Source organism: Pyxicephalus adspersus, chromosome 4 (assembly GCF_032062135.1).
Source record: "Pyxicephalus adspersus chromosome 4, UCB_Pads_2.0, whole genome shotgun sequence".
Taxonomy (NCBI): Eukaryota; Metazoa; Chordata; class Amphibia; order Anura; family Pyxicephalidae; genus Pyxicephalus; species Pyxicephalus adspersus.
The window spans coordinates 143,042,542-143,055,648 of record NC_092861.1 but is presented as its reverse complement, the minus strand read 5'-3'; the positions used below and the strand labels follow the sequence as shown (position 1 = coordinate 143,055,648).

The 13,107-nt window shown below is 38.6% G+C and overlaps 1 protein-coding gene across 1 annotated transcript in view; it reads left to right on the top strand.

Annotated features, from left to right (window-relative positions):
- LOC140330156 (spermatogenesis-associated protein 7 homolog) overlaps nt 1-13,107 on the top strand; it is a gene marked incomplete in the record, with an annotated part of 92,702 nt that overhangs the window by 66,706 nt on the left and 12,889 nt on the right. Inside the window, 3 exon segments of the mRNA XM_072410469.1 lie at nt 1,567-1,621; nt 3,229-3,269; nt 8,803-8,880. Coding sequence (XP_072266570.1) covers nt 1,567-1,621; nt 3,229-3,269; nt 8,803-8,880 — 174 coding nt within the window.

Genomic DNA, 13,107 nt, shown 5'->3' with positions numbered 1-13,107 from the left:
AACCATAAAGGAAAAGATAGCCATTTGCCATCTGCCACCACCAAGCACATGTGTACCATGTGTATACATTTCGTCTATTGTACGTACCCTAAAAAAGCCCCAGAAAATAAGGGGGTTTAAAGGCACTACAATTACTATTTGGCAATAAAAAGAAGTTTGTTTGCTATGACCTCGATGTTTCATGAGCATCTCCGATCAACTTCCCTCCAGCTACCAATACAATTTTTCCATTGAAGTCTCATCGTCATTTCAGCGGTACTTTATAAGTGCTAGGCACAGTACGCATCCACACAATTTAAGCTTGTTCTCAGTTGCAGGTTTATCGATCTGTTGAAGTTTCACCAGTTATTGCAGACTTGCTATGAGATTATCACTGTGAGGTTTCTTTTGCTTCTTTGGTGTTAAAACACATTTGCTGTAAAGGTTTATTCGCATGTGTTCATTTTCCTTCATTTTGGTTCACATGTGTGCACTGCAGATTTGTATGCTTTTAAAAAGTATGGCCTGCAAAATTATAAATAAGGGCATGTAAAAATGAAAAATAACTTTTCTTTTCTTAATAACTTTACCTTGAAGTGTGTGTGTAAACCTAAGGGTTCTACAGGCCATGTGTTTCGCTCATGCTTTTCCATAGACTGCATGTGGGCAGCCCAATAAATGGGCCTCCTAACCTTCCACAGTGGTCTACAAATTGGGCCTGCACCGTTTTCAGATGCTGCTGCAATAAATGAAATAAATTGCTATTTGTTGCAGCACAGTGTGCTAGGAAATGTATTGTAAAATGCTATTTAGAATGAGTTGCACCAACACATAAGATGTGTGCTGTTGTGTGCTACGGTGAGCACCACCTCTCCTTATATCACCCTATGTCACCCTAACACACAAATGTAAACATTTTCTACACATATAGGTTGGATACACACAAACTGGCAACCCATCTAAGAAATCTAAATTGCAGAAATTCATATTTTTATACTGTTATTATAGTTCACATGATTGCTTTGGGTCTTCTGTGCACATCGCGGCCCAATGGGTGGGCTGGGCTAAGTGCAGTTTTGCAGAATACCAAATTACAGACCACCAGCTTTCTTGCAGTTGTACCAGCTCTTTTCCTTTACAGAAATTGCTTACTCTGATTTCACTGCACACTGTAAGTTTCTCACAATATGCATTAGAAACTCACGCATGTCCCAGCCTTACTGAACTATAATCACTCATCATCACATTTTTATATTTATATAACTCCTTCCAAGAGTCAGACCATTTCTTCCATCATGGTTAAGGGCACTTGAGATCGGTACCTAGGCAGGGTGCTGTAACGTTTCCAGGAAAGTATGTACAACCCCCAGCTTACTCCTTCCACCATTCATGTCCTGGCTACATACACAAGAACAGAGCCCCAGTGGTTACATTACTGGGTATAAAATAAGGTTTTCAAAATTTGCATAGCATGTCAATGGTGGAAGGGAAGAGGACCAGGGAAACATAGGCAGATGAAATCACAACTATATTCTGAAAACATATTAGTGATGAAAAATAACAATCTGCATATTGTTTATTATACAGGTTCCTAGAGGCCAGCTACAAGCCCCTGGAAAATATAACTCATGCATCTAAATCAGTAAGAAAACTTTTTTTATTAAAATTATAATTAAACTGAATAAACTTTTTACAATATTGTCAAATGTCTCTTCATTTCTGCATCCAAAATAAGGTCAGCAGCTTATAAATCATAATTGCTATCATAATCCCCAAAATATACATTTAGACCAAGTGAAAAGAAACATGAAATGAATACCTTTAGAACCCTGTGGCCCGCCTGAACACATAATGGTAGTCTATGCATTTTCAGGGCAATATTCAGGTTGTTATTAGGCATCTTATAGCCACAAGTGATTTCAAATGGTTCTTGTAGATCATTTTTTTAAATGAGTTTCACCATTTTCACTAATGGTGAGGTCAGAGGAAAACATGTGAAAAGATGAAGGAAAAGGAAGGAACACTGTGATCAGGTGTTGTAGATAGATGGATAGGCAATGGGAGGTTGTATAGGGAATGGATAGTTTAGATGTGTAGAAATATGGATGAGTGTAGGAGGGATTGGTAGACAGATGAGTGGATGGGTGAAGAGATGGGTGATTGTGTGAAATGGATAGATGGGTCCTACCAAAATCACTTGAATTGTATAGTTGGATGGATAGATTAGTGGTGGTGGTTGGAATAATAGTTTAGGTCTATAGATACATTGATGAGGGTAGGAGTAAATTGGATGAATGAAATGGCCAGTGAATGGATGGGTTACTGGATGAGGAGATATCTGTGTTGTGGGGGGAGTTGTGTAAATGGATTCCTAGATAGATGGATATATGTAGTTGGATTCCTAGATGGGTAGACAATGGGTGGTTGTATGGGTCAATGGATAGCTTGCGTGTATTGATTAGTAGATAAGTATAGGAGTGGATTGGTAAACTGGTAAGTAGATGAGTAGAGGGATGGGCAAGTGGCTAGGTTACTGGATGAGAAGATATCTGTATGGAGTGGACAGATGGGTTATTAGGTGAATGGATGGATAGATGGGTCTTGCAAAAACAGGATATATATAGTTGGATTGCTAGGTATACAGACAATAAATGCCTGGATGGGAAGTTTGGGTATATTGATGTTTGGATAAATGTAGGGGTGGGTTCGTAGGCAGAGGAGTAGATGGCTGGGGAAATGGGAAAGTGAATGGGTTACTGGATGAGACGATATCTGTGTGTTAGAGTAAACAGATGGGTGGTTGGGTGAATTGATGGATAGATGAGTTTTACAATGACAAGATTTATATAGTTGAATTGCTAGATGGATAAACAATGAGTGGTTGTATGGGTCAATGGATAGGTTTGGTGTATTAATGTTTGGATATGTGTAGGAGTGGATTGGTAGGGTGATGAGTAGATGACTGGGGTAATGGGAGGGTGGATGGGTTACTGAATGAGAAGATTTCTGGGGGGATGGGTAGATGTGTGGGGAAGTGGACAGATGGGAAGTTTATAAGAATAGATAGATAGGTGGGTCTTACCAGAATGATGGTCTCAAAAATATCTGTTAAAAATTCATCCACGGAGATCATTTTTAGCCCTGGCATACTGGACATTGTACAAATGTCATCAATTCCCATCAGTACAATCCAGCAATGACTGATATATATTTTTTTATTCTTAGCAATCTCTTTGTATATTCTTGCAGATGGCTGAAGCTCATGAAACTCATTCAAAGCTTCTTAAACAGTGAGTTAACTCTGATGTTTTATATTATGTTATAAATTACATACTCATTTTATGAAAGTATTAAAGCAAAACACGTAAAAGGAAAGTCTGTTGGCACAATTATTAATTCTGAATTAATTGGTCATAAATCTGGTGGTGTTAAAAATGTTTTGCAGCTTTCCAAGTTTCTTCATCAATTCTACCATTGTAGAAAATACCCCAGCATTTATATCCACATGGAAACCCCTAATCCAATTTTCTGTTTTAAAAGAGAGCCCTATGTGTTGTTTATTCAGCTAGCAGAAATATCTGAATATCTCTTGATATTGTTCCCTATCATTTACTAAATAGCAGCACTCAGACTGTGAGAGGTAAGAGAAGCATTAGGAGCCAATCAGAAATGTCTGCATGTACATGTGCTGAGCAAGGTGCAGAGGGAATAGATATGGTTATTTATAGGGTGCTACTCCTATATTGTTCTGGTCTTTAAAGGATGAATACCTTACAGTACACATGCCTACAACAGTCATTGAAGGCAATGATATCCATAGCCTGATTTCTTACGGGTTTCTAAGACTGGAGAAGATAGACTATCATGGGTGAATCTAGGTGATCCAGCAAAACCTAAAATCGATTGAAAACATTTTCCAAGTAATAGGAAATTATTTTAAGAAACCCTTTCCAGGTTTGCTGATTCAATCAGGTTCTTCCATGATAATCTATCTTCTCCAGTCTTGGGGAGACTTAATAAGTCAGACCCAATATGTCCATAATTTAATATCCATAGTCTGGCCATAGGTGCATTTTAAGGCTCGAATCCCAACAATGACCTTAAAATGGTTAACAATACAGGAGAAAAGATTGAGTCTAAATTAAAAACAAATTCAGATAAAAGCACTACTTCTGAGAACAACTTATTATCCATCCTGCAGCTTCACAAAGAGCCACGTCTATGTAAGTTCTATTATGCCCATAATGCTTTCACCATGCGGAAAAATAAATTGCATCTAACTAATCCTGGATTCTTTCATTGTATATAATTTCATTTATTTGCATCCATTTATGTTGTTTGCCTGTGTTCTCCAGAAATAATCATTATGGCCGTTTTCTACATTAAAGGATCTCATGCTACAAGCATGTCTTTACTTTATACTGATTAAAAGATAAGGGCTATGCCACACTAAAAAATATTACAATCAAAAAAATGTGCAAAAAGGAAAAGGCCGTTCTTATACAATGTCTGATGGCTTCCATCAACTAATAATTGAGGGTAGGGGAGAGGTGGCTCATGGTGGCTTGGTGTTCATTAAACCAGCATTATTCAGAAGAATATAGATAAAGACCGGGAGATCTAAAAGGAGTTGATTAACGTCCGATAGACATAAAAGAACCTGAATAAGAACAATCAATTCTTCCAATATGTCTATTGTTTTGTTACACATGTGCAATATTCCAATGTTCTGCAGGTAATTGAAAGATTTCGAGTGTCTGCTTTCACAGTATTCATAATCAGACCTCTCGGTCCATTTATAAAAAAGTAAGCCCAGAAAAACCTGATCATCATTTTTTTAATGCCATGTTTTTAAACACAGGGAATTGCTTTTATTCATTGGCTATCAGGCTTGTAAAAGTGCAGAAAAGTCTTTGAAAATGGTGAATGGTTGGAAGCTTCATTCACTTGAATGAATCATCTGCTTGACACTTATGACCCCTAGTTCTAGTCACACCTATTGATTAGTGGAAAATAGGCAGGTCAAAAATTGCAATAGGTCAACAAGCATGTCCTTTCTGCAAATAAATAACCTTACCTGCCTGATCGCAATTTTTTTTATATACACTCACCTGTGCATGTTTTGCCATGGGTGACACCATGTTCCTTTGTTCCTGCTTCCAAATCTTTGCTCATTTTGATTACTAGGCTAGAATGACCTGGTAAGGTGCACAAGAGTTCATTCAGTCCCAGCAGCCAACCCAGGGGATGCCAGGACACCCAACACATTCCAGCATCATCATTTTTTATGAGAAGATAGCAATTAGGCAGGTAAGTATGTTTAACTGCAGAGGGGACACCACCCTTCCTGCAATAAAGACCTGCCTGATTACAGAATTTTCAAAGCAGAAGTTTAAGTAACAAAAACTGTTTGAGAGTCTGTTTTGATGTGTTTTTGCTCATTTCAAATGCATTTTGTAATAACTTAAGGGTCCAGGAGAATGGAAAACCCTCATGACCTGATCAAATGCAGGCCAACTCAAATGCATCTATCAGTACATTTTGAACGATCTCAGAAACAACCTAAACAGATGTTAAACGGACACCAAAAAAGATTTTAGACAAAATGGTGCCCTGGGCAAATATGAAGTGGGGTGTTCAGCTTTCCAGCTGCCTCCACCCTCTGCCATTCTGTTATTTGGGGCTTACACAAGGACTAAACTTGCGTACTGATTTACCTATTTCTCTAGCAGTCCATGCAGCTCCTTCGGGCCCATGGGCTTAAGGGGGTTCAGTTAGAGCCCAAGGCATATGGAGCTTCGGGCAGAATCAGTGACAAATATAGAACGGGGATCTCATATGTGCAACCTTCCAGCTCCCCCTACCATATCGTTAGTTGGTGCCCTGGAAATGGTGAGGGGCCTTGCCCAGTTGGCCTTACTCTAAAACCTGCCCTGGCTGTAAGTTCTTTCGCGGTTATGAGTTTTTTGATAGGGTTTCAATACAGAGCTTACACAAGGCTTAAATTCTGTGTGCTTGTCTAACTGGTGCCAAAGCAGTCTATGCAGCTGCTTTGGTGCATGTGCATAAGTGGGTTCAGTTGGAGCTCAAGGCATATGGGTCTGTGGGCAAGGATGGTATAGACAAAATGGGTTTGTGGGCAAATATAAAGTGGGGCCCTAAATGCATAACATTCCAGTGTCCTGTACCCTTGCCAATGTGTTAGTTGGGGTTCTGGAGACGGTGGGAGTTCTGGGCAATTGCCCAGTTTGCCGCACCATAGAAGCTCAAAGTCCTTCAACACAGGCCCTAGTACACCTGTCAGTGCAGGCTGCCATAGCTAATCCCCTTCCAAATATGATTCTTCTCCAGCTGTGTTTTGGGCAATAACCCCAACAATTATGAATATTTTTCCAATTTAAATTCAAGTAAAAGGTAGAGAAAAGTCAGAATTCTGAACGACCATTCAAGCCAAAGAATCAGCATAACAGCCAAGCAACCAGGATTTTTTTCATCTGCAAGCTCCTCCATGTTTCTTTAAACAAAGTACATTTTTAGTGTAACATTACAGTGTGGCTCAGGTCTAAATAATATTCTTCATACAAGCTGGAATGAAGGCGCTCGTTGCTTCTTTCTGTAAAAGCATGACAATGCATACAACGTGTCTAATTATCACTCTCTTCCCTATTGCAAAATACATCTAAGGCTGTGTAATGATGTGTCAGATTCCTTCAATTAACGCTCAGCTGTGTGTCATTGTTTTCCTCTAATGGAGTCTATTTATCACAGGAAATTGGGCTGTCAGTAAACAAGATGGAATAAAAAAACAGTACAATAACCCAGAGCTGTTATGATGGTGTAAAACTAGAAGTATCAATCAAGACATTGTAACAACCAAATTAGCAGCAAGCTTTGTATGACACCGATCACTAGGGATGAGCATTTTCTGCAAAATTGAGTTCGCAGCAAACTTAATGATTTTTCAATTGCCAAAAATTGTACAGAGGTGGAAACTCTCACTTTTACTTCTTGAACTGCATAGGAAAAGTTTAATTGGAAAAGCACGATCCATTATTTTTTTTGAGTGTTTATTTTTGAAGCAAGGAGATATATTTGGTGCACTCGCTTTTTGTTGTTATATTTCTGTCTTTTTTGTTGTGTATTTTTTTCTTATTTGCGCATTGCAGCTTTATATTTTTGTGGGGGGTTTTTGCCATTGTCTGTGATAGTTTAGTGTAGACAAATGGGCTATATTTGGAGCGTTTCTAACCTTTTTGTGACCTTCAGGAATCTTTGAAATCCCATTGTACCCTCAAATCAGAACTAATCCCCACTTTACTTAGCTGTCCCCACTCCCTCGCAGGCCACCACCATCTTCTTCTTTCTTCACTCCCTCCTTGTGACCCTTGGCCATCATTATTGGCTGGTCTGGGATATTGTAACTCACATACAAGCACACAGGAGTTCATTGATTCCTGTCACATCCAAAGGATGCCAACAATGCCAGATATCCTGAAAACCAAAGCTGACAATGTGCATGCCCAGATTAGTTTTTTTTGCTAGAAACCCGAAGCCTTCAGACAGGTAGGTTATTGCAGAAGGGATATCAACTGCTTTTCTTTCAATCCCTGAAAATGGGAATTAAAACTTTTAAAGTTGAACTAAACCCTGGCAATATTCACCTGTCGCTGTTTCGTTGATCCACTCCCTTCCCTTCCACATTTCGTACCTCAATCACCCTAAATGGCTGGATTAGGCTGATGTAGCTCCTGCACAGGCATGCAGGAGTTCATTCAATCTCAGAACCTGCAGGGGAAGCCAGGATTGCCAGGTATCCCCGGCATGTGCAGCTCAACAACTATTGACAGTTGGGCATCCATCAGACAGGTAAGAATACTTTTTGCAGAATAGACATTGCCTGCCCCTTTCTGAAATAAGGAACTGTCCGATGCCAAAGTGGAAGAATACACAATTTGAGCAATATGGTTTTGTTTACCAGTTTATATTGATAAGGTTAACATGGATTTTGGTAAGAATTCAGCTATCCATTGACATCACTATTGGCAAGCTTATTGGCATTGGTGGTTAAGTACCTTGTCCGTAACGACCCGTCTTACAATGGATTAGTGTTGGGGATTTGCCCCTGTTGACCAATGTGATAATGGATGACCCAAAGTAACTTACCGAGTTTCTAGAACTACCAGAAGGCAGCAGTGACCCCATCAAAATAAAACTCCATAGCCAACTGTTTGCATTCATTTATGGCCACACACAAATTTCCTAGGAAGCGATGCAGTGGGTTATAACGATGTATTCCAATGCTTGAGATAACATGCAAATATATTGCATTTAACACATGCATTATATTTCTAACCTACCTTAAATGCAATACTTTGTTGGAAGAGAAGATGGTTAGGGGGGAGAATTATTTTTGAAGTTATTCCTTTGGGATCCACTTTTTTCAGGAAAAATATTTGTGTAGACCTCCATCTATACTGTACACTTGTGTAAGATAAAAAGCACTGCAACATTTTATCACTGTGCTCCACTACTGATCAGATAATATGGAATGTGTATCACTGAGCATTAAATCTGAACTTTAAAAAGACGAGTGATCAATACTCAATGGGAATAAAGCCATGCATGGGAATACCCATTAACCTGATGACTCTGTAGACCCTGCATATGCATTTCTAAGAAGCCCCACATGCAATAGAAGCTGTAGGTATAAAACTCAAAAGATTTAGGAAATATTAAACATGAAGGTATTTAGCATCAGGCAGCGCTTTGATTAATCAATATGGTTTATTGTTTTTTGTTACTGACTGATTCTATTTTTTAAAGGGAGGATGATCTAAAATGCCTTACCTTCCTTAAAGAACTAACAGATGACATCCTACTCAGAGGTGGCGGCTCTAGCACGTAGGTACACCAAAGTTCATATTAATTGATCAATTAATTGTTTTTTTTTACCTTCGAATTCCACTTGAAAAAGAAGCTTGATTTATACTCAGGTCATACCACTAGATGGCACAATGTCATCATGTAAAGTGTACAACAAACTGGCCATCTGATTCATTATTTTGTTTGTTATACACTATACATAAGAGATCCAATGGTGGCAACAATACAAGTAGTCTCCAAGTTGGGGACTTTTGACATACAGATGACTCCTAGATAGGAGTCCTAAAAGGAGTCTGGATGGGGTGGAGGGGGACCCAGGGACTACCTGTAATGCACAATGGATCATTAAAGAGCAAGCAGCCTATGGAGTCAAAATAACAAGATACTTTAACCTGTAAAAGGGGAAATATGATAAACAGACTGAGCCCTTGTGATTTAAAATTTTCCCCTCTTTTAATACGTTTAAAAAATAACACACTATGAATTTGTTCACAATTTTTGTTATAGGCATTTCTGTTGATTAGTGTTTTAAATGTTAACAGTGATAACCACATTTTTTTGCCCTAGGTTTATACTCCAGTCAGTGTAGTTTTTTTATCATATAAAAGTAGGTACTTGGATTTATATTCATATCAGTTTATAGTTTATTAATAATTGGAAATCCTCAGACATTTCCTCCCAATAATATCTCCCATACTAAATAGTGTTCAGTGTACATAGGGAGGAGGGGATGTGTGGTTGACAAGTAATGGCTGAGAAAGCTGATGACACAGTTTGAGATATCAGTTTGATGCACAGAAAGTTACAAGGATATTAAAACTTGGGCAGTATCAACAAGTGATTTCTGTACTAGCAGAAAATGTACTTAGCCTGAAAAAATTAAAACAAATGCAGTCATCATTTTTGGATTTAAGTCTGGGCTCTGGCTGGGACAGTCCAAAAATTTTACCTTTAATTAATAGTGAATCCATTCTTTTGTTTATACAGATGTATGCTTGGGGTCATTGTTGTGTTGAAATGTGAAATCTTCATCTTCAGCTTTCCGACAGACACCTGAAAGTTTCATCTGAAGGTTTCTCACTTTGACCCCCAGTTCCAGCTAAAGAAAAGCCACCCAAAGTATGATCCTGCCACCACCATGCTTCACTATAGGAATGGAGTTCTTTTTGTAATGTCTGGACTATGTGCTAGGGTTGCAAGACGGAAGCCTTTTCTTACAAAGAAAAACATCCAGGCCCGGTTAAAGTTTGCAAAACAAACACATCAAGTCTCCCAAAAGCATGAAAATGTGTTGTGGTCTGATGAGGCCAAGGTTTAACTTTTTAGCCTCAATTCCAAAAACTATGTTTGGTTCAAAAACACTTCGTATCACAAGGGATAAAACAAGGTTTTACATAAAAATATTGCTTTTATCCATGTTATATGTCTCTAAAATATCCCAATATCGAACTATTTGTGTGAGAAGTAGGACAATCTATTTCTGGTATTATAGCTAACTAGAGCAGCCTGTACCCTATTACCTTAGCAATTTGCAGTTGCCACTGGGGTAAGTAACCCATCACCCTGTGTGAACCAAGTGTAGCTTAGACTCTGTGCCTTGAGCGATCCCACTTTATCATTGGAGGACAAAACAAACTTGGCCCAATTAATTAAAGCTCCCCAAGGCTGGAGGGGATATATTGGAAGGTAGGGGAGTAAGTGGTAGTTTAGAGTTAAAGTGAATTCTGTGTCCTTGGGGAAATACCAAAATGTCTACACCACATAGTACTATTGGACAGCTTTTTGCAAAATCCTAATTAATATTCCCTTTATCAACCTCTGAAATTGCAATCTACTTTACACACAAAGAAGTACTTTCATATTTCTGGACTCAGGTTTTTCTCAGAATATTAGCACGAGTGTCTCTATATATGTGTCTCTATATATGTTCATAGATTTAGAGATTATAACTGCATGCATTTAAATTGCTGATGTACCGTTACCCCTGAAGAAGCTGATGGGCGAAACGCGTCGGGTCTATAAACGGTTACCCTGAGCTAATACTTTTCTGCAGTAATACAAGATACAAAAATAGAGGACCTATATATAGCGCCCTCCAGGGCCCAAACTGTATGGCTTGGGACCACAACCTGTTATGGTGGCTCACCAGTACTGTAATGTAACCAGCTTCACTGCTGAAAATGTATCCTCTCCAGCCTTGGAGAGCTTTAATAAATCTGGCCCGTGAACGAATCTAAAGCCAATTGACTGGGAAATTATTTATAAATAGAACATTAAGAGTGAGAAGAGCCAATCAGATGCTGTGTATGCATATGTGCCAACAAGGAACTGCTGCAGGGAGTAGAAAGGACAGAAATGACCTCATCTGTCTACTTCTGCTCCTTCATTGTTCAACACCAGACTTGGAGCAGGGCCATGACCTCACTGTGTTGCTGTAACAAAGGAAACTCACCATTTTGCTGTGTGACAGTGCTGTGTAACACTCAGGACTAAACAAAACTAAAATGATTTTTTAGACATTTTCTACAGTTTACTTCTACATTTCATTAGCACATAAAAAACTCTAGCCATCATTTAGTATCTGTGAAATGACACTTACATAAAATTATTTTTAGAAGAATCATTAATCACGACTCTGTTACTGTTTCTAATTGATTTTATACTAAAATATGGAAGATAATTAAAAGGCTCGGGCAAAATAAATCCTCAGCTTATAAACAGCACCTTATGGTGAAAGGTTTACCTTGTGCTCTTCCAGCATTTTATGTTTAATACACGCCAGCTGTCATTCAGATTGGTAACGTGCGCCGACCAGACTCCAAGAGTATAATTCTAAATCTGGGTAAGGAAACTTTCTATGAGGGTAACAGAGGCTGTGATTGCTGAATGCTCATAACTTCCATACAAGTAAAAAGTGAATGAATCCATTCACCAGGTTCAGAGGTCCTTCTCCCACCTTCTAGATTGTAAGCTCTTCGGGGCAGGGTCCTCCCCTCCTCCTGTGTCACTGTCTGTATTAGTCTGTCATTTGCAATCCTTATTTAATGTACAGCGCTGTGTAATATGTTGGCGCTATATAAATCCTGTTAATAATAATAATAAATAATAATAGTACCAGGTAAATGAATCCAAGTGTATTCTCTACCCCTCTAGATTATATCCCAGCATTTATTTTTCTTTTACTTTGTTCCTTAAGAAATAAAATACTTTTATTATTCCCTGTGACATCATCACTAGGCTTGTAAAATTCTTGCTGGGAGGTATTTTTCTATTGATCTCTGGCACCAGAACTACATATCTCATGTTCTTTTTCCTGCCTCTTAGTAGCAGCATTGTGTTGCTGGGAAATAAATGGAAGCAAGGAAGGTCAGAGAAAAAAGACAGTGTTGCAAAGTCAGTGGTGATTAACCCAAACTGGCATTTATTACATTTTTAAAAAGGGTGAAAAAAACAGGTGGGGGAACATAGAAACAACGTGTAGGCATATGCAGCAAAAGGGAAAGGGATTTCAAGCTACATAATGGGGGGGGGGCATCAAAACCAAAAACCTTTTTAAAATACTATGGTAACAAAGTGCAATGTACAGTCATTCAAAGTAAATTTCAAAGGTTTTATTACATTTTTAAAAAAGGTTGGGGGTGCTCTGGAATTTTGGTGGATCATCAGGTAATATCTTACTAAACATGGGGAATGTGAATGTATTGCCCCGAATATTCACATGTATAGGAAGTGTTTTATCTGTCAAAATATTATTTAAATGAATGCAAAAATGTGTAATAGAAGCTGCAAAGTATAATAAGAATACAATTCTTTTTTTGCAATTTTGAAGATTCTGTAGCCCTGTATACATGTCCGATGATTGTTGCTGGAAGGGATCTTTCATGGTCATTTCCAATGACAGATAAATGTACACTCAGCACCATTCAGTTCAATCGAGAGGGAAGAAGGGAGAACACGCAGGGGGCACCCTAATGTGCCTAATGTGCTCTCCTCCATGGGATTGCACAGGGGTCATTTTTTATTGATCATTTACCAATTTGACCAACTTTAACTAACTGACAGAGAACCGGTAGAGAACAGAGAACCGGTAGTTTGTACTAAGACCTAACTAACGCAGGTTCTAACGGTGGATCGATGAAGTACATTAGGGGAACACCGTGCAACACCGTCAAATCTTTGCTTGAGACAAACACCAGCGGTCATCTTGGGTGACCATTATCTGACATGTGTATAAAGCTTTAGACA